This window comes from Podarcis muralis, chromosome 6 (assembly GCF_964188315.1).
Source record: "Podarcis muralis chromosome 6, rPodMur119.hap1.1, whole genome shotgun sequence".
Lineage (NCBI taxonomy): Eukaryota > Metazoa > Chordata > Lepidosauria > Squamata > Lacertidae > Podarcis > Podarcis muralis.
In genome coordinates this window covers 70,269,717-70,292,176 of record NC_135660.1, presented here as the reverse complement: position 1 = coordinate 70,292,176, position 22,460 = coordinate 70,269,717, and the positions used below count along the sequence as shown (strand labels likewise).

The 22,460-nt window shown below is 44.2% G+C and overlaps 3 protein-coding genes across 5 annotated transcripts in view; 2 read left to right on the top strand and 1 right to left on the bottom strand.

The window, feature by feature from the left end:
- LOC144328041 (prosaposin-like) overlaps window positions 1–2,286 on the top strand; it is a 35,472-nt gene extending 33,186 nt beyond the window's left edge. For both annotated transcript variants that reach the window (XM_077930526.1, XM_077930525.1), the window contains exon 7: window positions 489–2,286. In XM_077930526.1, coding sequence (XP_077786652.1) covers window positions 489–557 — 69 coding nt within the window. In that variant the 3' untranslated portion in view covers window positions 558–2,286. The remainder of the gene's footprint in view (window positions 1–488) is intronic.
- On the top strand, window positions 2,137–10,089 carry LOC114597222 (prosaposin-like). The gene is made up of 7 exons (XM_028729538.2): window positions 2,137–2,286; window positions 3,525–3,620; window positions 5,155–5,338; window positions 5,852–6,033; window positions 6,578–6,658; window positions 7,708–7,809; window positions 8,529–10,089. Exons 2-7 carry the CDS (start codon window positions 3,597–3,599, stop codon window positions 8,562–8,564), a joined length of 609 nt encoding a protein of 202 aa, XP_028585371.2. The 5' UTR covers window positions 2,137–2,286; window positions 3,525–3,596; the 3' UTR covers window positions 8,565–10,089.
- Window positions 10,090–10,426: 337 nt separating this feature from the next.
- The window catches only part of CDH23 (cadherin related 23), a 375,943-nt gene continuing 363,909 nt past the window's right edge, over window positions 10,427–22,460 (bottom strand). Inside the window, exons 57-68 of one of the 2 annotated variants that reach the window (XM_077930519.1) lie at window positions 21,962–22,225; window positions 21,264–21,425; window positions 19,932–20,188; window positions 19,662–19,759; window positions 18,217–18,337; window positions 17,219–17,298; window positions 16,379–16,419; window positions 15,800–15,860; window positions 15,369–15,498; window positions 14,602–14,724; window positions 14,101–14,214; window positions 10,427–11,586 (exon numbers count right to left, since the gene is read on the bottom strand). In XM_077930519.1, coding sequence (XP_077786645.1) covers window positions 11,260–11,586; window positions 14,101–14,214; window positions 14,602–14,724; window positions 15,369–15,498; window positions 15,800–15,860; window positions 16,379–16,419; window positions 17,219–17,298; window positions 18,217–18,337; window positions 19,662–19,759; window positions 19,932–20,188; window positions 21,264–21,425; window positions 21,962–22,225 — 1,778 coding nt within the window. In that variant the 3' untranslated portion in view covers window positions 10,427–11,259. Of the gene's footprint in view, window positions 11,587–14,100; window positions 14,215–14,601; window positions 14,725–15,368; window positions 15,499–15,799; window positions 15,861–16,378; window positions 16,438–17,218; window positions 17,299–18,216; window positions 18,338–19,661; window positions 19,760–19,931; window positions 20,189–21,263; window positions 21,426–21,961; window positions 22,226–22,460 lie in introns of both variants that reach the window. The other variant, XM_077930518.1, reaches the window with a different exon arrangement.

Sequence of the window (22,460 nt, the reverse complement as noted above, 5' to 3'; positions counted from 1 at the left end):
GTGAAAGAACAGTTTACCCATCAGGGCTTAGAAATACCTGATATCTCCATTTAAATCAGGTTGCTGGTTCCTGTGTGAAGGCTGCATTGTATGCATAGGAGCTGCAGCCCAATTTAAGTCTGACACGAGCCGCAAGTCATTTCATATGAATAAGTTTTCCTTGGTGTGACCAGCAGTAGTTTGAAATAAGTCCTCACAAGAACGAAAGAAGTCCAAGCAGAAAATGCCCTGCTGAGCTCTGTGTCACTAAGTAAGGCTTGGTCTTAGGCAACAACTGGTCCTGGCAGTACCTCTGTTGTACTGTATATCTTTGATCAAGTTTGAAAGGATTGCTCCTATGAGCATTTCGAAACAAAAAGGGGCGTGAGAATTTTGCATGCTCCGGAGATAGCATGGAGTTCTTCAAGTTGGGTGTGGGTGAAATTAATGGATTGATCTTGTTAGTAATTATTGAAGCTGTTTCTCTCCCCGCCCCCTTCCCTCCACAGTGCAAGAAATATGCCTTTGAGTATTCACATGTTTTTGTCCGATTGCTGACACATCTATTGGTAAGTTGATTGAGACAGACATTTACACTCTAGCCTTTTCCAGGCAGAGAAGCATCATCACTTCAGGGCCAATTTTACAACAGCAAAAGCATTGTAATATCTGAATTCAGGCTTGTAAGATATTCTAGACATGTGATTGATCATTTTTTGTATAAGGCATTACATACTGACATAGGAAAACAAGTATCAGGAGATCTGGGTAAAATTAACATGCATAGTGGGAACAAGGTTTGAAGTCCAGAGCCTAGTTTGTCAAATGCTGTCCAGGAGTGGGGAGATTAATATGACAGGATGCTCCCCCTTCTGGAGGCCAGATTTGTCCCAGAGGGTTCCAGTTGCTGACCTTTATCCCAAGGCAGCAGTGTGACTAGACATTATCATTCAGGCAATGAAGCCATATCCAGAATGGCAAATACTTCATTTCACGTCTTAAGTTTGAGAGCAGCTCTGCTTTGACTTCTGGGAGTGGGAGACTTTGCCTTTGTGGAAGAATTTCACCTTCTAATTCATGATAGCATGAATAGACCCATGAAAAGCACCTGTTACACTAAACAGAGTTGTTGGACAAGGAAAATTTACACAGCTAGTTTTGCAACATGATGCTATCAGGTGGGCAAGTTTGTGGATTAGCTAGTTCAGTCTGTAGGATTTACTCTCTGAATTCTTTTCTCATGATTTTAACTATTGGTTTTCTCCCCCCTCCCCCCCCTTCACAATTTGATTGATTTTTTGCTGATCACAGGAGGAGGTACGTGAGAATGTTTTTCATTTCTAGGTCAACTGTTGCTGATAATTTGTGGGTTGGACAATTGAAACCACCTTTGCCTGACAGAAGGGAACTTGGAGGTTGAGAGGGAGGTTGATCACAACGGCAGTTTTTATATATCCTGCTTTTAATGCCAACTGGAGAAGTGAAGCTTATAATAATTTTATTTTTTAAAAAAATATTATTTATACCCCATCCATCTGGCTGGGTTTCCCCAGCCACTCTTAAGGCTGCATACACACCTTTTATTCTAGGATCAATAGAGTCCTTGCTTTTTCTACAGAATGCACTCCACATACATTCTAGAACTATTGTAGGGTTGCCATATTTCAAGAAGTAAAAATCCAGACACAAAAAGTTGTTGAGCTTTTTAAAAACCTGGACATTTTGACGATTTACCAAAATCCCCCCCAGATGCTAATTCCATCACTGAAATCCTGGACATGTCCGGGGAAATCCGGACGTATGACAACCCTAAGCTATTCCATATTTTTTGCTCCTGAAAAGCACCTCTTGTGAAACTGGTTTCATTCTGAAAATAAAAGCTCATTGTAGATTTCCATTTGAAAACACATCTAGCTGGTCCTGACAAGGGTGTGTGTTTATCCACACTTGCCCAATGATGTTGTGGGTGGGTGCATACAAATATCACAATCACAGTTTCCTTCTTCATTCACCTGTGGCATGTGAAGGCATAGGTAACCTTAGCAAAGGGATGGTTTTGTCCAGTATGATGTGGGATCCCTCCCCCGTTCCCCTCAGACAACATCCACAACCCTCCCGTAGCTCCGTGTTAATTTATGGTAGGAAGAGAAAACGAGATTTGTTGTCCAATGGAACTTTTTCCTCCCCTTTCAGCAATCAAAGACTGTCTGTGGCGCCTTCTGTGACTCTGAAAAACCTGAGCCTTTTCATGCATTACTGCCAGCTAAACCCCTTGATGACTTGTCTACAGTATCGGAATCTGTAGAGGTAAGAGCAAAAGAACCCCCTCCTGCTCTGCCAGGGGGCAGGCAGAGGCTGAGAGCATTGCAGAGTAGCTGCTGAATTTGTTTGTGCCTAAAGTCACATGCAATGAGGCTCTGGAGACTCCTGCGTGGCAAACATCAGAGGAATATCAAAGGGCAAAAAATGAGTTTCGATATGAATTTTTAGCAGTGTTAACCTGCACATCAACACTAGGGAGACACTGAATTTTGCCAAAAGCAACCTTCATGCAGAATTTTGAAACTCTCCCTGATGAAAAGCAGGAGAATTGCAATTGTTTTTAATAAGATTAGTGTACCTTTTCCAGGGTCTGCACATCCTTAGCAAAAGAGTTAATGGGTGGCCCCTGTCTGGGAGATTCTTTGCATGGGCATGAAATCATAGAATTGGAAGGGACCACTAGGATCATCTAGTCCAACCTCCTGCAATGCATATTCTCATTTACTTCACTGTGACTCATCTGTCTTTGTGACAACCCCACGAATTTAACTGGCACAATCCAACTTTTAAATTCTATTGATTTCAATAGGAAATATTTAAGCAAAGGCTCCCCAGCGAATTCAGGAAATTTTAGATGAATTGCGCGTATTATTTTTAAAGTGGCAGTTTGAAAAGTCATGCCTTTTCTGGGGATATATCTGCCCTTTCTGGGGATATTTCTGCATGTTTTCCATCTTTTTTGGTACAGTTTCCCCCCATTTGCTGCTGCTTTGGCACAATTTGTTTTCCTTCTGTTTACTGCACCTTTTTTTGTTCCCAAAGTAGTCACATGGAGAATCCTAGCCAACTAGGGATCACTACGTGAATGGGGTGACATCATGAAATTAGGTAGTCAATCATATGTGACACAATTTCAGTGTAAAAAGAATGCTGGTTGAAAATTTGGACAGTTTGTTCTACATGGCTGATCCCAGACAGATAAGAACATTCCATGAACTGGACAATGTCACTGCCTTATGTAGCCAGTCAGGTTTGGCTTCATGCCGATGTCACTGAAGGCAAATGAAGTCGATTCAGAATGAAGGCATTGCTTCCTTGAATAGGCAGGGGGGGTTTGCGCACTTTTCCAAAGTGATCACTGAAGAAGGGGGTTTGCTGCATTCCACAGAAAATGTTACTTTGGCTAAACTTGAGTTAACAATGTTTTAGTATTCTACTGTTGCTTGCCCTTGAAAGCTGTGCTTGATTTTTTCTTCTTGTTGTTCTTTTCTTTAATCTGGCAGAAAACATCAAATGCCCAAAGCCCTGAGTTTGCGTGCGGTTTATGCAAGAAAATAGTAACCATTGCAGAGGGCATGATGGAGGAGAATGCCACAGAAGTAAGGCTGAGGAAACCTATTGTCATCTATCGGGTGATGGCGGAGGGTTTGGGAGGGGGCTCTCTTTGGAGGTTTTCCCCACTTTTGTAGGCCTGCACCACTGCTACTGCGAGGGAAGTTGGGATGTGAGAGCACTGCCTAGTATCGTAGAATGGTAGAGTTGGAAGAGACCCCAAAGATCATCTGGTTCAACCTCCTGCAATGCAGGAATCTAAACTCTTGATTTCCTCATTATGAGAAGTTGAATGAAGGTCTCATTTCAAACTTATAGGATGCTGTTCATCAGCACTTGATATGGAAACATGGGTTGGGAGGGGACTAGTTGAAACATTAGAGGGCTGCATAGAAGGAGAGGAACAACTGAGGAAACTGCCTGTCTCAGTTTGTCTCTTATTACCAGAAAAGGGAGTTCATGCAGGTGCAGCTTTTCTTACGTCTGCATGAGAAACTGCACCTGTCAAAATGACCTCCTTCTACCCAACACTCAAAAGGACCCCATATCTCCTTTGCTGTGGTCACCTTGGTTCAGTTACTAAGATCGACAGTAACTTCTCCTCCTGCTTTTCATAGAGGTCATGGACTGGTTTGATGCAGAGGAATTTGGGGGGGGGGGGACCAGCTGGGGAACCCCCAAGGGAAGAAGGCTCAGAGCCCAGGGATTGGGGGTGGGACAACAATGAGAGGTCAGAGGGAGCAAACCGGGGGGGGGGGGGGAGGAGGTGTCAGAAGCTGAAGAGGTAACAAGGCTGAGTGAGCAGGAAGTACCACATTTTTCACTCTGTAAGACGCACCAGACCATAAGACGCACCTAGTTTTTGGAGGGGGAAAACAAGAAAAAAAATATTCTGAATTTCAGAAGCCAGACCAACAAGAGGGATCACTGCGCAGTGAAAGCAGCAAACCCTCTTGCTGTTCTGGCTTCTGGGATAGCTGCGCAGCCTGCATTTGCTCCATAAGACGCACACACATATTTCCCCTTACTTTTTAGGAGGGGAAAAATGAGTCTTATAAAGCAAAAAATACGGTATTTGTGGCAGAGACGTCCAGAATCAGAGGTAGAAGCTGAAGCAGGAGAGAGGCGCGAGGGAGGCCAAGAAGCAGAAGTATGTCAGGCTGGTGAAGAGGCATGGGGGTCTACGCCTCCTAGTGTGACTACCTCCCTTCCCATCTGGTATCCCAGAACCTGGAGAGGTATGAAGAGGGAAGAGAAGATAGTTTCACAAAGGCGTCGTCTCAGATTGCTTGGGGGAAAACACTGGAGAGGAGAGGACTTAGGCAGCTGTGGGAAGGTTCAGTCCTTGAAACTGCCTCATAGGGGCAAGGCCTACTGAATAAGAGTTGCTGTGCTCATTAGGCCTGGCACTCCTGTGCAGATCCTGTTTTTCTAAGAAAGAGTTAAGTTCACCTGCCCGTTGTGATTTACTGCTGGCTGGCTTGCTCCTGCCAGTAACTGACATCTCCTTCCTTGTTAGCACCGACTACAGAATAAGTTCCATCTTCCTCCTTAGCATACCTTTCTGCTTTTATGTTTCAGCAAGAAATAGTCCACCAGATGGTGAAAGTCTGCTATATACTGCCCCATGAAATCCTGGACCAATGCAAAGACTTAGTTGATTCCTATGGAAAGGCTATTCTCTACATGCTCTTGGATGCAACTAAACCTGAAGCTGTGTGCATGAGGATTAGACTTTGCCCCAGAGATATCTCTTTGAGCTTTGGTAGGTAATGGCATTTGCTTGCACTGTCATGGTATGTGGCCTGGGCGTGGGACTGGGGTTAATTGCAATGACCTACTCCTATATCAACTTGCCTGGTCTTACAAGATTTCTTGTCAGGCCTTCTAACATTCTGAGGTTAGACCAGAGATGTGGCTGCCTTGTCATGTTACCCCAATTATGATTGAATGCTCTTCCCAAAGACAAGTGGCTGCCACCTACCTTCAGCCTTTAGGCACCAGACAAAAAACCATCTTGTTCTCCTGAGCATTCAATGGATAGTGTGTTTCCATCTGCCTTTGCTAGTTTCTGTTTTTATAGTTGGTTTCTCTTTTGTTCTAATTTTTATTGCTTCATTGCTTCTGTGTTTTTAATGGGTAGTTTTAACTTTTGTTAAGAGCTGCATGCAGGAGGCATTCAGTGTAAAAAGAGTAATAACAATTTGCAATAAAAAATATTATATATAAAAAAGTAATCTTTCCAGGTTGATAACTCCCAAACTTTGTTTCTCCTCAGAGAGGGAAGCTCTGGAAGAAGGATTGAAACCAACCAAACCCAGTGAAAGTGAAGTCTGCCATGTGTGTACACTCATCGTTACATATGTTGATCAAGAGCTGGAAAAGAATCAAACGCAGGAACAGATTGGAAATATGCTTTCTAAGGGTTGCCAGTTGCTGCCAGAAGCTTTGGTGTATCCTGTAAGTACGCCAAATGGCTATTGTGAAAGGGAGATCAAAGTGTTCTAAAAGGAGAGAGGAGGTCAAGGAGCTGAAGATCTCTGCCTTGTCTTCCTGCCAAAAGTGGTGGGCATTGTACTGGTTTATCTACATAGAAGCTTTATCCTGCAAGCCAGAAGAAATATTATCTTCTTTAATTACTTCTAGTTTGAAATGAATCTGAAGCAAATGTTGTCTTCCCTTTTTATAGGTGCCACCAAATTTTGCTCATAGAAATTTTTTTTGAAGCAGATACAGAAGTTACTTCTTGGGCAGAACTTCCAAATATTTTTTGACATAGTCATAACCAAAGAGAGCTGCCTGTTTAGGAGTTTTGTAGAAATTAAGATGGCTTGGATAAGACTAATGGGGTTCCTTAGGGAGCATTCCACCTGTCCTGAGACCCTGCAAATTCAGCTTAATCAATTAAATCCAGAAAAGAAAAGATTTAGACCCAGTTGCACTCTTGGGGGGCTGTACCTAGGAGAAAGGCTGAGAGTCACTTAACTTGTTTTTTTTATTACAGTGTGATCAACTCGTGGTGCAATATGAGCCAGCTGCCGTCCGTCTCCTGGTGCAGGTCATGGAGCCAACCTTTGTGTGTGCTGTAAGTCATGTTCTAAAGTAATGGTTCATTTTTGAGCGAGATCTCTGGCAAACAGCTTTGTCCGCAATCCAATGGATATGTTTACCTGGGATATTTCTTCTGACACGCATATATGATTGCACTGTTATTTCCTTTGCAAATAACAAAACCACAAAAATCCCATAAATATCCAGTAGTCTCACTATTCACAAGGAAACTGAACCTGTAAAACAGGGGTGGGTAACCTGTGGATGGACTCCAGCTCCCATCATCTCTGACCATTGGTCCTGATGATTGCTGGACGGGGCTACGCATTGCATCCTTGCTGTGAAACAGGGGGCAGAAAAGCCCCTTCCCGCCTGTTGGGGGTAATTTGGTGGGTAGGACAACCCCATGTCACGCTCTCTTCTACCACCCACTTTTTCTCTCTCCCTTCTTGCACAGCAAGCTTCCAGGGGAGGGGCCGATCATCCTTGCCAGAAGTCAAATAGCTGGCAGATGGCCCTTTTGAAAATCAGTCTGAAGATTAGGGTTGGCTGTGTGTCCTGCTTTACAGAAAGGGCAGCCCTCTTTTTGAAATGGGTCCTCTATTTGAATGGCTGCCCAGTCCCAATTATTTTTTTTAAAAAAGAAAACCTAGGAAAGAAGAGCAGCAAGGACCTTGAAGCTGCCCTCCCAGTTAGCACCTGGCTAGCAAGACTGAGCAGGCAACACAGGTCACAATGTCCCCCACCATGGTGATACGTCTCGTAGTTCTTTTTAAATTATAGTGGTTCCTTCTGAACGTCCACATAAATGAGCATGTGCAAACTTTACACATACCCGTGTCCCTCTTTTTGGTATTGTGTACTTGGCTACCCTGCTGAGGGCCACAGGTAGCCCTAGAGCTACAGGTTGCCCATCCCTGCTGCAAAGCTACCCTGAATCTTACCACCTGCTTTGAGAAGTTGGGAGCAATGTGAAGTTGAAGGAGGCTTTGGGGAACTTAAAAAGGAGCGTGGAGCAGTTAAGAAAGGAGGCAGATTCTGCATAGGTGTAATGGTCCCTTTTTGTACTCTTCTGCCCCACAGAAAATAGGAGCCTGCCCCTCGTCCCACCTTGTGGGCATGGAAGTCTGTGTCCGGGGCCCTAGCTACTGGTGCAAGAATGCAGAGACTGCAGCTCAGTGCCAGGTAAGTAGGGGTGGTGGCAACAGGGGAATATCAAGTTTTCCAATACAGTGAGATGGAGTTGATAAAAAAAGTAATTGAACACAGTTAAAAATGGGAGCACTCTTTGCAGCATACAGTTCTGGGAATGTGACCCGATGACCAAAATAGGAGCAGGTGAAATGACTCTGTGGAAGGCGATTGTCTTTGAAACGAAAATCCTCTGTGCTACAGAAGATCTAGGTGCATATTAGTGATGTGGAATATAGGATTGGGGGAGTATGTTTAAATATTGTGTGCAGTTGTAATAAGTAGTTGACATACACTGTTACACAGCTCAGATAGGTTGGATTAAATTAACTCATTCTGCTTCCAAGTGCTTAACTGTAAAGCTCTAAAAACATCTTACGTGTGAATATACTGGCGCTTATCCACCTGTAGCTGTGTATATTGATCTAGCAATCCTGCAGTAGGGATATGCATTCACTCCTTATCAATGGGGCTGGATGAACACCATTATGCACATCCAGGTATGTAGCTGTATTGGCACTGTCTCTGTGTTCAGAATCTTATGGCATCTGAAGGGCTTCAGGTTCCCGATCCCTGGTGTGAGCTTAGTTGACAGCAAGATGAATAGGAAATCTTAGAAGTTCCTCCGTTTTCCTATATAAGCCCATTTTCTTATGAGTTGTGCTATGAATGGAGCATGGCCTTCCTTGAGTTTTCCTCTCTTTTCCCCATAGGCCACTGAATACTGCAAGCGCCATATATGGAACTAGAGGAAGCCTTGCCAGTGGAAGAATGTTGGCTGTGGTTTTACTGAATGCACCCTGGAATTTGGCCAGGTGGGAAATGGTGAAATGTCTAAACACTGGCAGAACCACACCTTCCTTTCACACTTCTGCAGTGTGGCTGCTGAAAAAGAAAAAGGCAGGGGGAATGTTTCCTTTGCTTGTGATGCTCTGAATTACCATACATTTAGTTTTACTTTTAGATCCATGGTGGGGAAGTGACATGGGTAGGGAAGAAAAAGGCTGTGGTGGGATTTTATTTGAATAGCTGAGAATTTTGGTAAGACTCTTGTTTTAAAATGGATAAATTGTGTTACGATCATTGCAAAACTGGCTGCTTAAGTTGGCATTTTCAGATTTCCAATACCTTCCTTGTCTAGCTAGCCTTTTAAGGTACAACTATACTATACATTTAAACTGTTTTAATATTTCATTGCTTTTCTTCAAGGGGTGCTGGGAACAGCCAATCAGACTGTTGGGCCACTTAGTCCACTGTCTACTCTGGCAGCAGCACTGCTTCAAACAAATATATTTTCCCAGTCTTGTTATTTGAGATTCTTTTTACCTGGAGATGCTTAGAATTTTCTTTAAGACAGGTCAACTGGCACAATAATTTTAATTATATGGAGGGATTTCAGTTCTCTTAAATTTCTGCTGTAGACAGAAACAAAGTCTCGAAAAAAAGGGGCTACCCATTTGCTCATGTTAAGTACAGGCAGTTCTTGGGTACTTTTACCTATAGAACTTAAACTTGGTGTCAGTTCATCCTTTCCTATTTGGGAGACACACATGTACCCTGTTCTTTCTGAATGCAGCAGCTAGGGTCCTCAAAGGGATATGTATCACAATCAGCATGAAAGGCTGATTAAATGGTTAAATAGGTACAGGACACAAAACAATTTGCATGATCAGTGGTTTGCTTACTCCCTTGCTGGATTGGTGTAGTTAGGTAGACTGAATTTTAGACTATAAATCCATGGCTGTTACTTACCAATAGGTGGGTTGAGTGCTGACCTACGAACTAAGGAACAAGTAATTTTAATTGTGTTTTCTCTGTACTTCAGGAGTAGCGGCAAGTGCTCAGGATAATATAGAACAGGCAGCATTAAGCAATAGCGTCTTTTGCTCTACACCTCAATATGACATTTATCAGAATGTGTCTAAATATCAATTCCAAAGCCAATGACTCTTGTTGCAGCTTGCAATTAGAGCAACATCTGAGAGCATGATGCTTGAAAGCCATCCAGATGCCATATTGGTTGGCAAGCAAAAGATAAAATTTAACAGGTACAGTGATGCAGAGGTGAATTGTTGTTGTTTTCGCAAGGTACAATTCCCATGTCTACATAGCTGTTATAAGTAATGAAGCTCCTGTGTTCCATACTTACCTGTGTGTGAACCTGTTCAATATACATGCCGAGAAATTATCCAGTTATTCCAAAAGGACATTATAATGAGCATTTTACCAATGCTTCTGTAGTTAAGAAACATTAAACAATTATTACAAATTTGACATTGACTCTTGGTTTTTGTTAAGCAAACAAAGTGACCTGTTGTAAATCTGAATAATAAAAAGCAGAGTGATGTTAAAGGTTAGCTTAATGGGCACAGTTTATTCAAACTGCAGACCTTTCACTGTGTGTGTATTGCATCGTATACACACTTCTGAATAAGAAACACTTAGCATTTCCCTTCTTGATAGTTTTATGGAGAGAGAATGTACATGCTGGTATATAGATGAGCACAATGACCACTCTGATTCCTCAGCCCCTACAGCAGTGTGTACTTAACCCAAACAAGCACCGAACCCTGTGCCCAAGCTGGGAGGGAAAGATCAAACACAGATTAACTAAATTCATGGATTATGTATTTCTGGTTCCTTTGACAGACCATTCCAAAAACGCTCAACACTTTACTGTTTGAAATCAAAAGAAGAAGAAAAAAAGGAGTACACACAAAACACTCTACGTTCAGAACCTCAATTAATATCACTCTTGTTTCTTTTGATGCTGCAGTGTTTTGGTAGGCCAGCAAAATGAAGAAATGGCTTCAGTTTCTCCCCACCCCCTGCTTTCTGGAAAGTTGAAAACACAGATAAATGCCAAACAGATTTATGGAGCTTCCTGAAGGTTATCACACAATTTGCTCTGTGCGAGTTGATGGTCATAGCATCTTAGCTGCAGCTGGTTAGCAGCCGTCTTCTCCCATCACCACAATCCCCACCACCACCACTAGCCTGATGGTGGAAGAATGTAATGGATGCAACCCAGGACCTGTTGGGAGAGCCTGGTCATCTCCACCGATGGGGCATCATGGCACACCATGGTTATTGCAATTCTAGCCTTAAGTCTGTGCCTCAGGGCCTCCCCATTGCTCTTTTTAACACTTTATATTTTAAAAATAAAATTTAAAAAGTTATGAGTTTAATGATGTGAGTGCCTGGTAGAAGCAAACAGTCCTGAGAACCTTCACCCTGGGGGTTAGGCTCCCCAAGGCTGCCCTAACAGCTGTCTTGGTCAGGTTTCTTCTGGAACAGGTGGTGGCCAGGCACAAGTGACCGAGGCCTCTGGATTTTCTTCTGCCCCTCTTGTCCCTTGGTCAGTGCTCTCCTCTGGCAGCAGCGGCGGCAGTCTACGTGTTGCCAGGCTTCCTCGGAGCGCTACACCAGCGATGCCACTTCTAGTCATAACTCTGTGATTTCCAGTGGGCTCTCCATGATCACTTCCCTCATTTTGTGCATAGGGGTGGATTTGGCGGACTCGGTGCGGGCGTTCTTGTCACAGAACGCCCCACCGTCGGCAGTCAGTGTCTCCAAGGAGCGGCCCAGCACCTTCTGGTCATCCTCGGGAAGACTGTTGAGGTCAGAGGTTAGCAGAGTACCTGTACTCCCGTGGACCACGTGGATTCCATCAGGTCCCTTGAGCTCAATGGGCTGCTTATGTCGGAAGCGGAGGCTCCCTTGGCTTGGACTCCTTTGCTCGTCATCGTCGTCCAAGTCGTTCTGGATCAGCTGGAACAAAACCCAAGTTGAAATCAACACATCGTAGTGCTCCCCGTTGCTTAGGCAGTGCTGTTTTCAGCTGCAGTTACATTCGCTTCCTGAGTGAATCTGGGAACAGGATAAAGGTCCCCTCTCAACCTAAAGACCCTGATTATATCTAGAGTTTGATTACCCCACTCAAAATTCCTATGTTTGTAACACTCAAGCAGTTGGGTGACCTAGCTAATTCCAGTGGAAGTAACTGATATGCACCGAAATGCACATGGAACCTCATTCTCCATTTCTCTGCATATACTGGAGCTCTCACTCCTCAGAAGAGTCCACTGGTTTAGGGCTTTAAGTCTTCATTGCTGGGGAGTGCACAACTCTTGCCAAGCCCTTACTCTTTGCACTGGGGGAGGAACCAGATGTTGACTTGGGAAATTCATTTTCCTGTCTTGTTTGATGTATAGGTTTCTTTAGATCAGGCTTCCTCAAACTCGGCCCTCCAGATGTTTTGAGACTACAGTTCCCATCATCCCTGACCACTGGTTCTGCTAGTTAGGGATCATGGGAGTTGTAGGCCAAAAACATCTGGAGGGCTGAGTTCGAGGAAGCCTACTTTAGATCTTTCCTACAAAGAGCTTAATATTGGCCCTGAATAAAATGCATTCATTATATACAACTTGAGACATATTTTTGGATTGGTTCTTGCACAGTCGCGTCTTAAAATCCTAATAAGGCAAAGGCGGCAGTTTCTGCACAGTGAGATGTCACAGAGTAGATTGGAAGGCTGAACTATCGTTCTGTCTCCAAAGGGAAGTGCCTTCAGGCTTGGCTGCTACTTAGATGGGAGCCAGCCTGAGACACCAAACATCCCATAAAATCAACAAACCACAAAGAGCAGATATTTAATACTGCACTTCTGTATAATGTTGTACATATGCTTCTGATTTTAATAAGGTGGGCAAGGAGCTTTGAGGAGGGTCTAACCAATGGGAGAGCAGGAAGAAAGGATGCCAAGAAGCCTGGCTAGCTGGAGAGTATTAAGAACTCCAGGTTCAGGTCGAATAGAAGCAAAGGCAGAAGGAAACTGGATTAGACAAAGATTACAATCAAGCACAAAGCATTAACCGGTTCACCACTTCTGTGCACTTGGCTCAACTTACTGGGCATGATAAAGCAAACAGAGAGATTACAGAAGAGAAACAAAGTGCTCCCTGAAAGTTCTTCATTCTCTGGCTACAATCCAGCAAAGTAAACTTTTTCCAATGTGCTTAAACATGTAGTTTCTCCCCAGTGTATTGCTATCTGTTTCACTATAGCCTTCATAAACTGATGTGCAAGGAATGTCCTGTTACTACCCCCCTCCCCAATTCTTCCACAAAAATCCTTGCAGCTACAGTTCTTGATGTTTAAAGACCATGTCCTCCTATTTTTCATCTCTCTGTCTCATGCCTTCATCCTTTAGAACTTTTTTATTGCACTGTCTTCATCCCTCATTGCTGTGAGTCTACGAGCTCCCCTACAAAGTTCTCATTTATTAGAGAATTGCAACTTTCCTTTTGTGAATAACTGACCTAGGATTTTCTTCTCTTATCTATATATGCCCCTTTTGGAAGTTTGATTACTTCACAGTGGTTGGCAAAGGATTCTAATGCCTAAAACAGAGGTTTTCAACCTTTTTGAGTCCACGGCTCCCTTGACCAACGACATTCTTTCTGTGGCACCCCGTGGGGTCAGGGATCCAGTTATGTCACCCTTTGCCTGCAGAGCTGGCAGTCTCTCACCCTTTTTCAATCACCCTCCCTTGTGGAGTGTTCCTTAAGCCTCCTCTCCTCTCCCGAGTCCTCTGGGCAGCTGTTCTCTGAGCTGACACCCCCCCCCTTGCCCCAGAGAGAGATGCCTCCCAGAGGCACCTGTGGAACTTATAGCCACAGCAGCAGCAGTAAACAGCTGTGCAAGCCTTTGGGACACAAGAGGGCATCAGAGGAGGGAGGGAAGGAAAGAGGAACAGAGGCCACTGTTGCCCGCCGCACCCCTGACCTGATCATTCAAGGCACCCTAGGGTGCCACGGCACATTGGTTGGAAACCAGAGGCCTAAAGAATGAATTAGCACTGAAATTAATGCAGTACTGCGCTAAGAACATGAATAGACATGCCTAGCATGAGACTTTCAGTGCCCAGGAGGAGTTAGGACACAGAGAAAGTAGCTAATTCAGTGGGACGTGTGTGGGCAGAACAGGTCTGGGCCCCCTGTGACCCTGCAGAGTTGGCCTGCAACACATCCTCTCTGACCGTTAGCAATGCTGGCGGCTGCTGATGGGAGCGACACCTAGCGAGACACAGGCTGCACAGTCCTGTGGTGGAGAGGGGCTCCTTCTGCCTGTTTCACTGAACTCCTGCACTCTTGTGCTACAGAGGGAAATAGCTGTGAGCACCGCACAATCGATACCGAAGGGTACAGTTCTGAAAAGCAAACACTACATCCCAAAGGGCACAACAAGCATTTTCAAGAACTCCCATGCACAAGCAGATTCTACCTCAGAGACTGAGGACTGGTCCCCATGACTGGTGGTGGCTTTATGCACCATCCGCTGAGCAAGCAGTCTCTTCAGTCGCATGTAATCATCCAAGACTACCTTTAAGAGAGAGCCCTGGAAGGAGGGAGGGAATGGGCAACAGGAGAAATTACACTGGGGCCCTTGGCCACGTTGTCCCGAAACTTACTCTGTGTAGGGAATCCCCATGAGAAGCTACTCTAAATCCAGATATCCTCTCCATTAAAAATAATAGTAATAATAATGGCTGAAACATTTATCCTTAAACCTTCTAATAAATCCTCTTGAATTACACCTCGTATAATAATCCTCATTAAAATGGGATTCTTGCCACATAGTGCATTCTGTGTGACTATTCAAAACAACTGCATTCCAAGATTGGATTGCAGACTAAACATGGTGCTGAGAGTTCTGTCCTCTGGCCAAGCAGTGCCACAAACTTGAACATTTTACTGAACTGAGACTGAGAATAATAGAACATACCTTGATGGGCCCTTCTCGCATGATCTGGCCTAGCTTGGCAATGTTGTCGTATTCCTGAATGGCTGCTCTCAGATAGCGATCTTCTTCGGGTTTGGCAGCCGAAGGCTCTCGGCCAAATGTTCCCTAAAAAGAAGAGGTTTTTAAAATAGCTTCTCTCTCTCTCTCTCTCTCTCTCTCTCTCTCTCTCTCTCTTTGCAGACCTGAAGGAAAATCCATCTGGGAATCTTTTCCAGGAACACTGCTCACTTCCCTAATGCCCCTTGCTACCATTTGTCTACAACATGCCCACCTCCAGTTGCAAAATTTAATTACCAAGCAGGGCATGCGCCATGTTGAACAAAATCTCATTAACAATGAACAACAAGTACATGCTACATTGACTGACTCTAATTTTCCATGAAGTGCATCATCGCAACTAATCTTAGACTAGGAAGCGCTAAAGTTAATGTAGCAGCTACATTGCTGTTGATATGCCATTGCTGCGGCCTCTTCCTACTGGGCAACAAAGGTGCAGCTGGATTACTAGGCCTGGAGGAGAAAGGAGTTAAGAATAGATAAATGAGATATCCTAGCATAAGGGGATGGTGATGATTGACAAATAGCGCCAATTCTAATTTATGCACGCAATCAAAATGCCTTCTGTTGCTTCACATGAATTTGAATTCCCTTTCATGCTGGCACAGGCTACAGGCTAAAATTAGGACAATGTTGACTATACTGTGGCTTTAACCATAGTATAGCAAGCAAGCAAGCAGGTGCTCTCTCACGTGAGTCCTGGCTGGGCTGTTCCACAGGTCTGTTATTTCACTGAGGTTCTCAGGCAGGTCATCCTCATGCTCAGCTTGCGCTGCTAGCTCCAGGTTTCTGCAGAAAGGGTCCAGCCACACAGGGTTGGCTCTAGAAAGGATACAGGATGCCTACAATAAACAACTGCAATGGGAAACCATCCAAGAAAAACCCACCAGTTTGGCCCACATACTTGTCAATATACTATCTCAGATAACTTTAAGCACTCCTTTTCTTTAAGCTCATGTTTTCAAAGATTACGCTATATACAAAGATTGTGCTGTAACAGCCACCTTCAAAAGTAAGCATCATAGGTGCCAGAGGCCAAGATTGTCTTTAATTAGGCGAGGTCAGCATTCGGATAGCCTCTTTTAACCAGCGCTAAACCTTTCAGAAATTGTTGACAACTCACCCATCAAAGGAATATTTATTTGTGTTTGGCATATCCATGATGTCCATGAAACCTCGGTTACCTGAAGAAAGCAATGTGTCAAATTTACCGAGAATCATTCACATCTGTTGGTTATTTTATAAGTCAAACTATAAACTCGTTTTTTTGTTGACCCCATGCTTCTACCAGCAACTAGACACACAGAAACTTACCAGCTAAAGTTTTCCTCACTACTTATCATCACGTCAAATAAAGTTTCACAGTTTAGCCTTTGTTAGTTTGCTTCCACACAAGCAGTTTAGTCTAGAATTTACATCCTTTATTTATTTACTTTTTAATGGAGTAGTCATTGGAGTGCAACTGGCTGCCAACACAACATCAATTGTTTTTCAGGCTTAATTAATTTCACTTCCAGTTGATTGGAAAAGCAACACTTTACCAGTACCAAAGAGTCAAGGACTGGAAGCAACTCAAGCCACGCTGCTGGTCTTATTATTCACCGTATGGTGTTATGAGTGATGGCTATCTCATCATATTCTTCAATGTCTATTTCCTTCCCAATGGGCGAGGGGGGAAAATGGATCTTCCAAGATCTCTTACCTGTGGAACCGGCCACAATTGCTTTCAGTTTTCTTTTGTGCCTGCAAGACACAAAATAACTAAGGGGAAAGAGCGCAAAATTGTATTGTGAAGTCTGTTCATCATATGTGCAATGTGATTGGCCCTTTAACATCCTCTCGCATACTGTTCTGAACCAGTAGAAGACTATTGGTTGAGAACCTTTGCTACTGAGTTCTTTTGCTGAAATTGGGTTTCCTCCCTGATTTCCTCCCCCCAAACCTTGAAGTAATTCTCTATAAATCTAAACATCTTTAAATATATTAGAGAGGCTATGTTTTAATCCAGTTCAGTCGTGCTCCTTGAGATATACTAATATACCTAATATTTTAAAATAAACAAAATATTGTTCTACCTCTCAAAGGAAGATTGACACCAGAAAACAGATTTCTCTCCCACTGAACATGCAAAGACCTGTTGCATGTTTCCTCATGCAACCCAGCTTACGGCCCTAATGCAGAAATATTTGAGTAAAGCAGCCAAATCCCTTATCATGAACTTGGAAGATGAATCCACTTTTGGCAGCAGACAGAGTGTGCAATTCAAAGGTGTCAGACAGCCATAAATCACTAAAGAGGGGAATTCCCTCTCTGCAACCTAGGAGCAGGGCTGACAAACTTAGTACACACACTTCATCCCCTTCACCCTCCCACAAGGTGGAAATCTACAGCCATAACTCCTTTCAGAAATCACTGAATCAGAGCTTCCTCCTCTGCAGTATGCAAGGGTTTGAAGTCAGCTCCAAAAATACATTATTATTATTATTATTGTGGCATCTGAAATACTCTGCCCTACACAGTGCAAGTGCTGGAGGCTACTCACGCTGTTCTGTAGTACCAGTTCATGAGGATGAACAACATGGCTGCCAGGAAGAGGAGAATAGCCAGAATAATTATTGCCATCTAGAAATGGTAAGAAACAAAACAAAAACAAAACTAACTGTTACGGCAGGGATAGGATGTCTAGGAAATGGTTCGGCTACTGACCCAGTGTAAATTGGGGTATGGGTCTAATGAGGTCTGCCAGATCTTCCCATTTGGCCTGCTAGGCCATTCTGCCCAAGCTGCCCATCACCTGATGTCATATATGATTATGAAGAGGCTGGACCAAAAAAATGGCTTCTGAAGCACCACCAATCGGCTGTTTGATGGGACTTCAAAGCACAGCACAGAGCTCCCTGTGTGGTGCGCTCTGAAGCCCTGACGCCATTGTGAATTCAAGTGATTGACAGGCCCTCACTACCTGATAGACATGGCCTGTAGGGGTAGGGGAGATAAGGATTTGGTTCACATGCCCCCCCCATTGTAAATATTTGACCTAATGACAAGATATTGATATCTGACTCAGTGATTCCAATCTGCATTCATGCCCAGGTCACAGGGAGAGAATACAAAAGGAAATGAATCGTGAATCCACCATTTAATGGTCACTCTAATAAGACGATGGCGAAACCCAACATCTCTTTGATACCCACCACTACAGATTCCTGTCATGAAAGCTCCTTTCAATATGGCTTTAGGACTCGTACCTGCACTCTTTTCAGAAAACAATTAATATAAGGTTGCTAGCTCCTTTCCAAATAAGTCCTTTTTGTGTGCTTTAATAGGAAGAAATTCAACAGGTGCATTTGTATATCTTGGCAGCTGCATGCTTTTTAAAGAATCATGAACCTTGTTGCAGCATAAGGAAACAGTTTATGAAGGGGCAGTTCCTTTCAATGCAGCCAATTCCAAAGAATGTGGGGGACCTCCTCCCAAAAAGCATGAGAGCTGGAAGCAAAGGAAGCTTGAGAGAGGGAAGGACCCCCACCTCCATCTTACCTGCAGCGCCGACATGTCATCTGGAGCCCTGGCAGTGATTGCAGGCTGCACATCCAAGACATTGTAATTCCGGAAGAGATTCCGCAGCTGCTCCTTATTCTCATCAATCATCTGTATTACTCTAGGAAGAGGGTTAAAAGTTTATTTATGGATTCATCTTCCTAGTGTTGAAAATACACTTTTAAAAAGTGTTTATGGCAAGAAGAATCAACCCTCACCTCCCAGCTATAATTTCCAACTCAAGAGATTCTGGAAGCAGGAACTGATTCCATTAAATTGCATCAGAAGCGTCATGAAGCCCATCATTCAAATTCTCTTTTTTAACATAGTTGGGGGACCTGTCGCCTCCAGGTGTTGACTGACTCCAGCTCCCATCAGCCCCAGCCAGCATGGCCAAGTATGATAGGAATTGTAGTCCAGTATCATCTGGAGGACGGGACGCGGGTGGCGCTGTGGGTAAATTCTCAGCGCCTAGGGCTTGCCGATCGCATGGTCGGCGGTTCGAATCCCCGTGGCGGGGTGAGCTTCCGTCTTTTGGTCCCAGCTCCTGCCCACCTAGCAGTTCAAAAGCACCCCTAAGTGCAAGTAGATAAATAGGTACCGCTTTATAGCGGGAAGGTAAATGGCGTTTCCGTGTGCTGCGCTGGTGCCAGCTCGCCAGAGCAGCTTCATCACGCTGGCCACGTGACCCGGAAGTGTCTCCAGACAGCGCTGGCCCCCGGCCTCTTAAGCGAGATGGGCGCACAACCCTAGAGTCGGACATGACTGGCCCGTACAGGCAGGGGTACCTTTACCTTATCACCTGGAGGGCTGCAGGTTCCCCATCCCTGCTCTTAAATCAGGTGTGAGACTCACAAAGGAATGGAATGCTAGATTAGCAAGAAAAGGCTTTGCACAAATCTCTGCCATAAGGCAACAACAACAAAAACCCCTTTCATGGTGAAGTAATCATTATGTGAACCTGAAGGGCTGTTTCAATTCAATATTTATTGAATAGGTTGCTGGGGTTGGCTACCACTGCTTGAGGGTCTTTCTATCTAATATAAATACTAGTATCAGATGCCAGCTGACCAAAGCATTGCTAAAACACTAGGACCTGGGTCTAAGACTCCTCATGCTTGTGACAGGAGAGGTTGTTATATCCAGGGACATTATGCAGCCTGCCTCAATGTGACACAGTGCCAAGCATGGTTAGACCCATGTTTTATATTAGCAGCAGAACTGAATGAATCTTTAGCTGTCTATCCAACAAAAAAGTCTCTTCCTAACTGCTGAGGTTTAGCAAAGGCAACTCTGTAGAGGAAGAGCCATTATGGTGCGATGTGGCTAAGAAGGTTCTCAGGAAAGTCCTCAGCTCAAATCTTACCTAAGCCACAAACTCATTGCTGTCTTTCTTTCTGTGTTGAAATCTAAACCTACATAGAGGAGACACACAGAATCTTTACCGTTCTACATCCAGAATCCGGTTGGTTTCCCGGTTCACCACGTGGATCAGCAATTCCGTTTGGGCAAAGTTCACACGGCCTTTTTTGTCAACGTGGAACTATGGGAGACAAGAGAAAAAAAGGTATCCCTTCTCCTATCCCATTCTTACATTTCCCTGTGACTAGATGGCTCCAGGGAATGCACCCCCAAAAGCTGGTTTTGCCAGGAAATTGCCAGAAAATCAACTGCTTGTTAAGAAAATGAATGTGTTGCCCCAAAGCAGCAGTTACCTGAACGTCATCCGTATTGACAATGGCCCCCGTGATGTTTGACAACAGGCTGATGAACTCTTCCTCAAATTGCCGTACTTTATCTGGGATCTCGTTGATTATAATCTTCACCCGTTGGTCATCCCGCAGGATATAGATCCCCACAACCGCAGTGTCATTATGACCAGCCAGGTCTGAGGCCATGACATCCACCACAAAGTAGCCAGGGTTGTAAGCAGTGAAGAGGTCAAAGGTTCGAAGAATCCCGTCTAGGTTACCTTTGAGAAGAAGCAACAAGTGGCCCTGCATGGTCAGAATCATCACATGATGCAGCCATGTTGAGGTTGCGCCATTTGAGGCTGCGTGTGGGAGACATCATGCTTCTCCATGTAAAAACCTTCCTGAACATAAAACCAGCACAGCAGGTTACAAGGTTTTAGCCTAACCACCTCTCTGAAGTGCTAGTTTTCTAAATGCTTGTGATATTTTTTAAAGAAGAGGGAGCATTCAGTCATTGCAGCCTGAAATGGTATATACCAAACAGGACTGTACCACCTCATTGCTCCGAACACATGCGGATTAACCTTTAGTTTAACTCACTTCCAAGACCAATTAAACAGTGGCTCCCTTGTATTTGCAGCAACCAAGATCTACTTAAAGAAGAACGAAGCAGGCAGAGATTTTAAGTATAACAGAAAGACTTGTTTTATTCTGTTACACTGTTATATTCAAAAACCTGCCACAGTATAGTGCAGGTTTCCTAAACTTGGGTCTCCAGCTGTTTTAGGACTACAGTTCCCATCATCCCTGACCATTGGTCCTGCTAGCTAGGGATGGCAGGAGTTGTAGTCCAAAAACAGCTAGAGACCCAAGTTTGGGAAACCTTGGTATAGTGTAACCTCCAGCAAAGAGATGCTGAAGATAATATAAAGCAGTCTTTGTTGTATGGCAGCATCCCTGTCAGCAACTTTTCTCAAGCATGACTGATTAGCAGCCTTATGGATTATATGACCATGGCTCTATTAGCACACAATGTTTTGCCTTTACGAGGGCCGGCCCACCCATGAGGCAAGGTAAGGCGACCACCTCAGGCGGCAGAGTCCACAGGGACAGCAGATCCTGATGTCTATCTTTTCTTCCCCCTTTGCTCCTGATGTTGATCTTCCCTCACCCATTCTTCCCTGACAGGGAAGTGGGCACCATTTAGGAATCTGCCTCAGGTGCCAAAATATGTTGGTCCGGCCCTGGCCTTCACTATGTAAACTTGGCAGGGCTAACCAAATGCAGCACAAACAAGCGAGAAAAGTTCACTCGGCACGGGTCCCTCCCCATGCATGCCGTTGCCTCTCTCACCAATGCTGAAAATGTTGGCCACCTCCTCAGAGTCGTTGGAATGTTGCTTGATGTAACGGATACCCAGAATGCTGTACAAGACCAGGCTATTGTTTCCCACGTCGGCATCCAATGCAACAAGCTTGATCAGTTCGGAACCCACTTTTGCATCTGTTGCTACCCCTTTCGGAAAGGGAGCAGGGTGGGGTGAGGCAGAGAAGTAACAAAGGAAAAGCCCCAGAGGGAGAAAATAACAGAAGTAGAAGTCATTTCTTGGGAAATAATACCTACAGCAAGGGTGGCCAACCTGTGGCCCTCTGGCTGTTGTTGGACTACAACTCCCATCAGCCCTGGCTAGCATGGCCATTGATCCGAGATCATGGGAACCGTAGTCCAAGACAGATCCTAAAGATCCCATTGTACATTGCGGTAAAGAGAGGTCACTAGTCCTCCATTCTGAATGTGCTTATGCACAAATCATATACAGTTTTGCCACCTCACAATACAATAGTAAAGATTTTTACATCAGTCCTAAAATTTTACTTATTATAATAATTATAATTATAATTCCTTTTGCAAATTGGCTTTGCCCAATTTGCCTGATTATACTAAAATAAACCCAGGCTGTAAGCCAAATGATAACTAGGTAAATTCTTTCCCCCCCTAAAATCGCAGTAATTCCATTAGAATGGGCATTGCTCAAGTGGAACCATCCCTACCTGCCGTGTATTCTGATTTGGTGAACCGGGGAGGTTGGTCATTAATATCATCCAAAAAGATCCGTACTTCTTGCAGAGTAGCATCAGTGCTGAGATCCATGGCTTGGATCCTGGTTGCCCGGCGACCCTGGGGAGGTGACCAGTTCCTATTGCTAGAGGCTTTGACAATGATAGAGTAGAAAGCTTCTTTCTCTCGGTCCAAGTCCCGCAACACCTGCAATTTTCCTTCCCGACTCAGCTGGAAATTATTCTCTCTGTTACCAGCTGGAAAAAACAGAGAGAGAACTTGTCAGTTTTGTTTTAAATTTGTTCCTCTCTAAAATGAGATTTCTGTAGTCGTATTAGTGTGGGTGGGTGGGGAGGAGAAATTCCAATTAGGTTTCCTCTGTTTCTTTCACCCTTCAATCCCATTATCCAATGTTCATGGGCTAGTCCTACCAGGTGGGCACTCAGCAGTGCAGCTGTGGAGGTGAAAGGTAAAGGTAAAGGACCTCTGGAT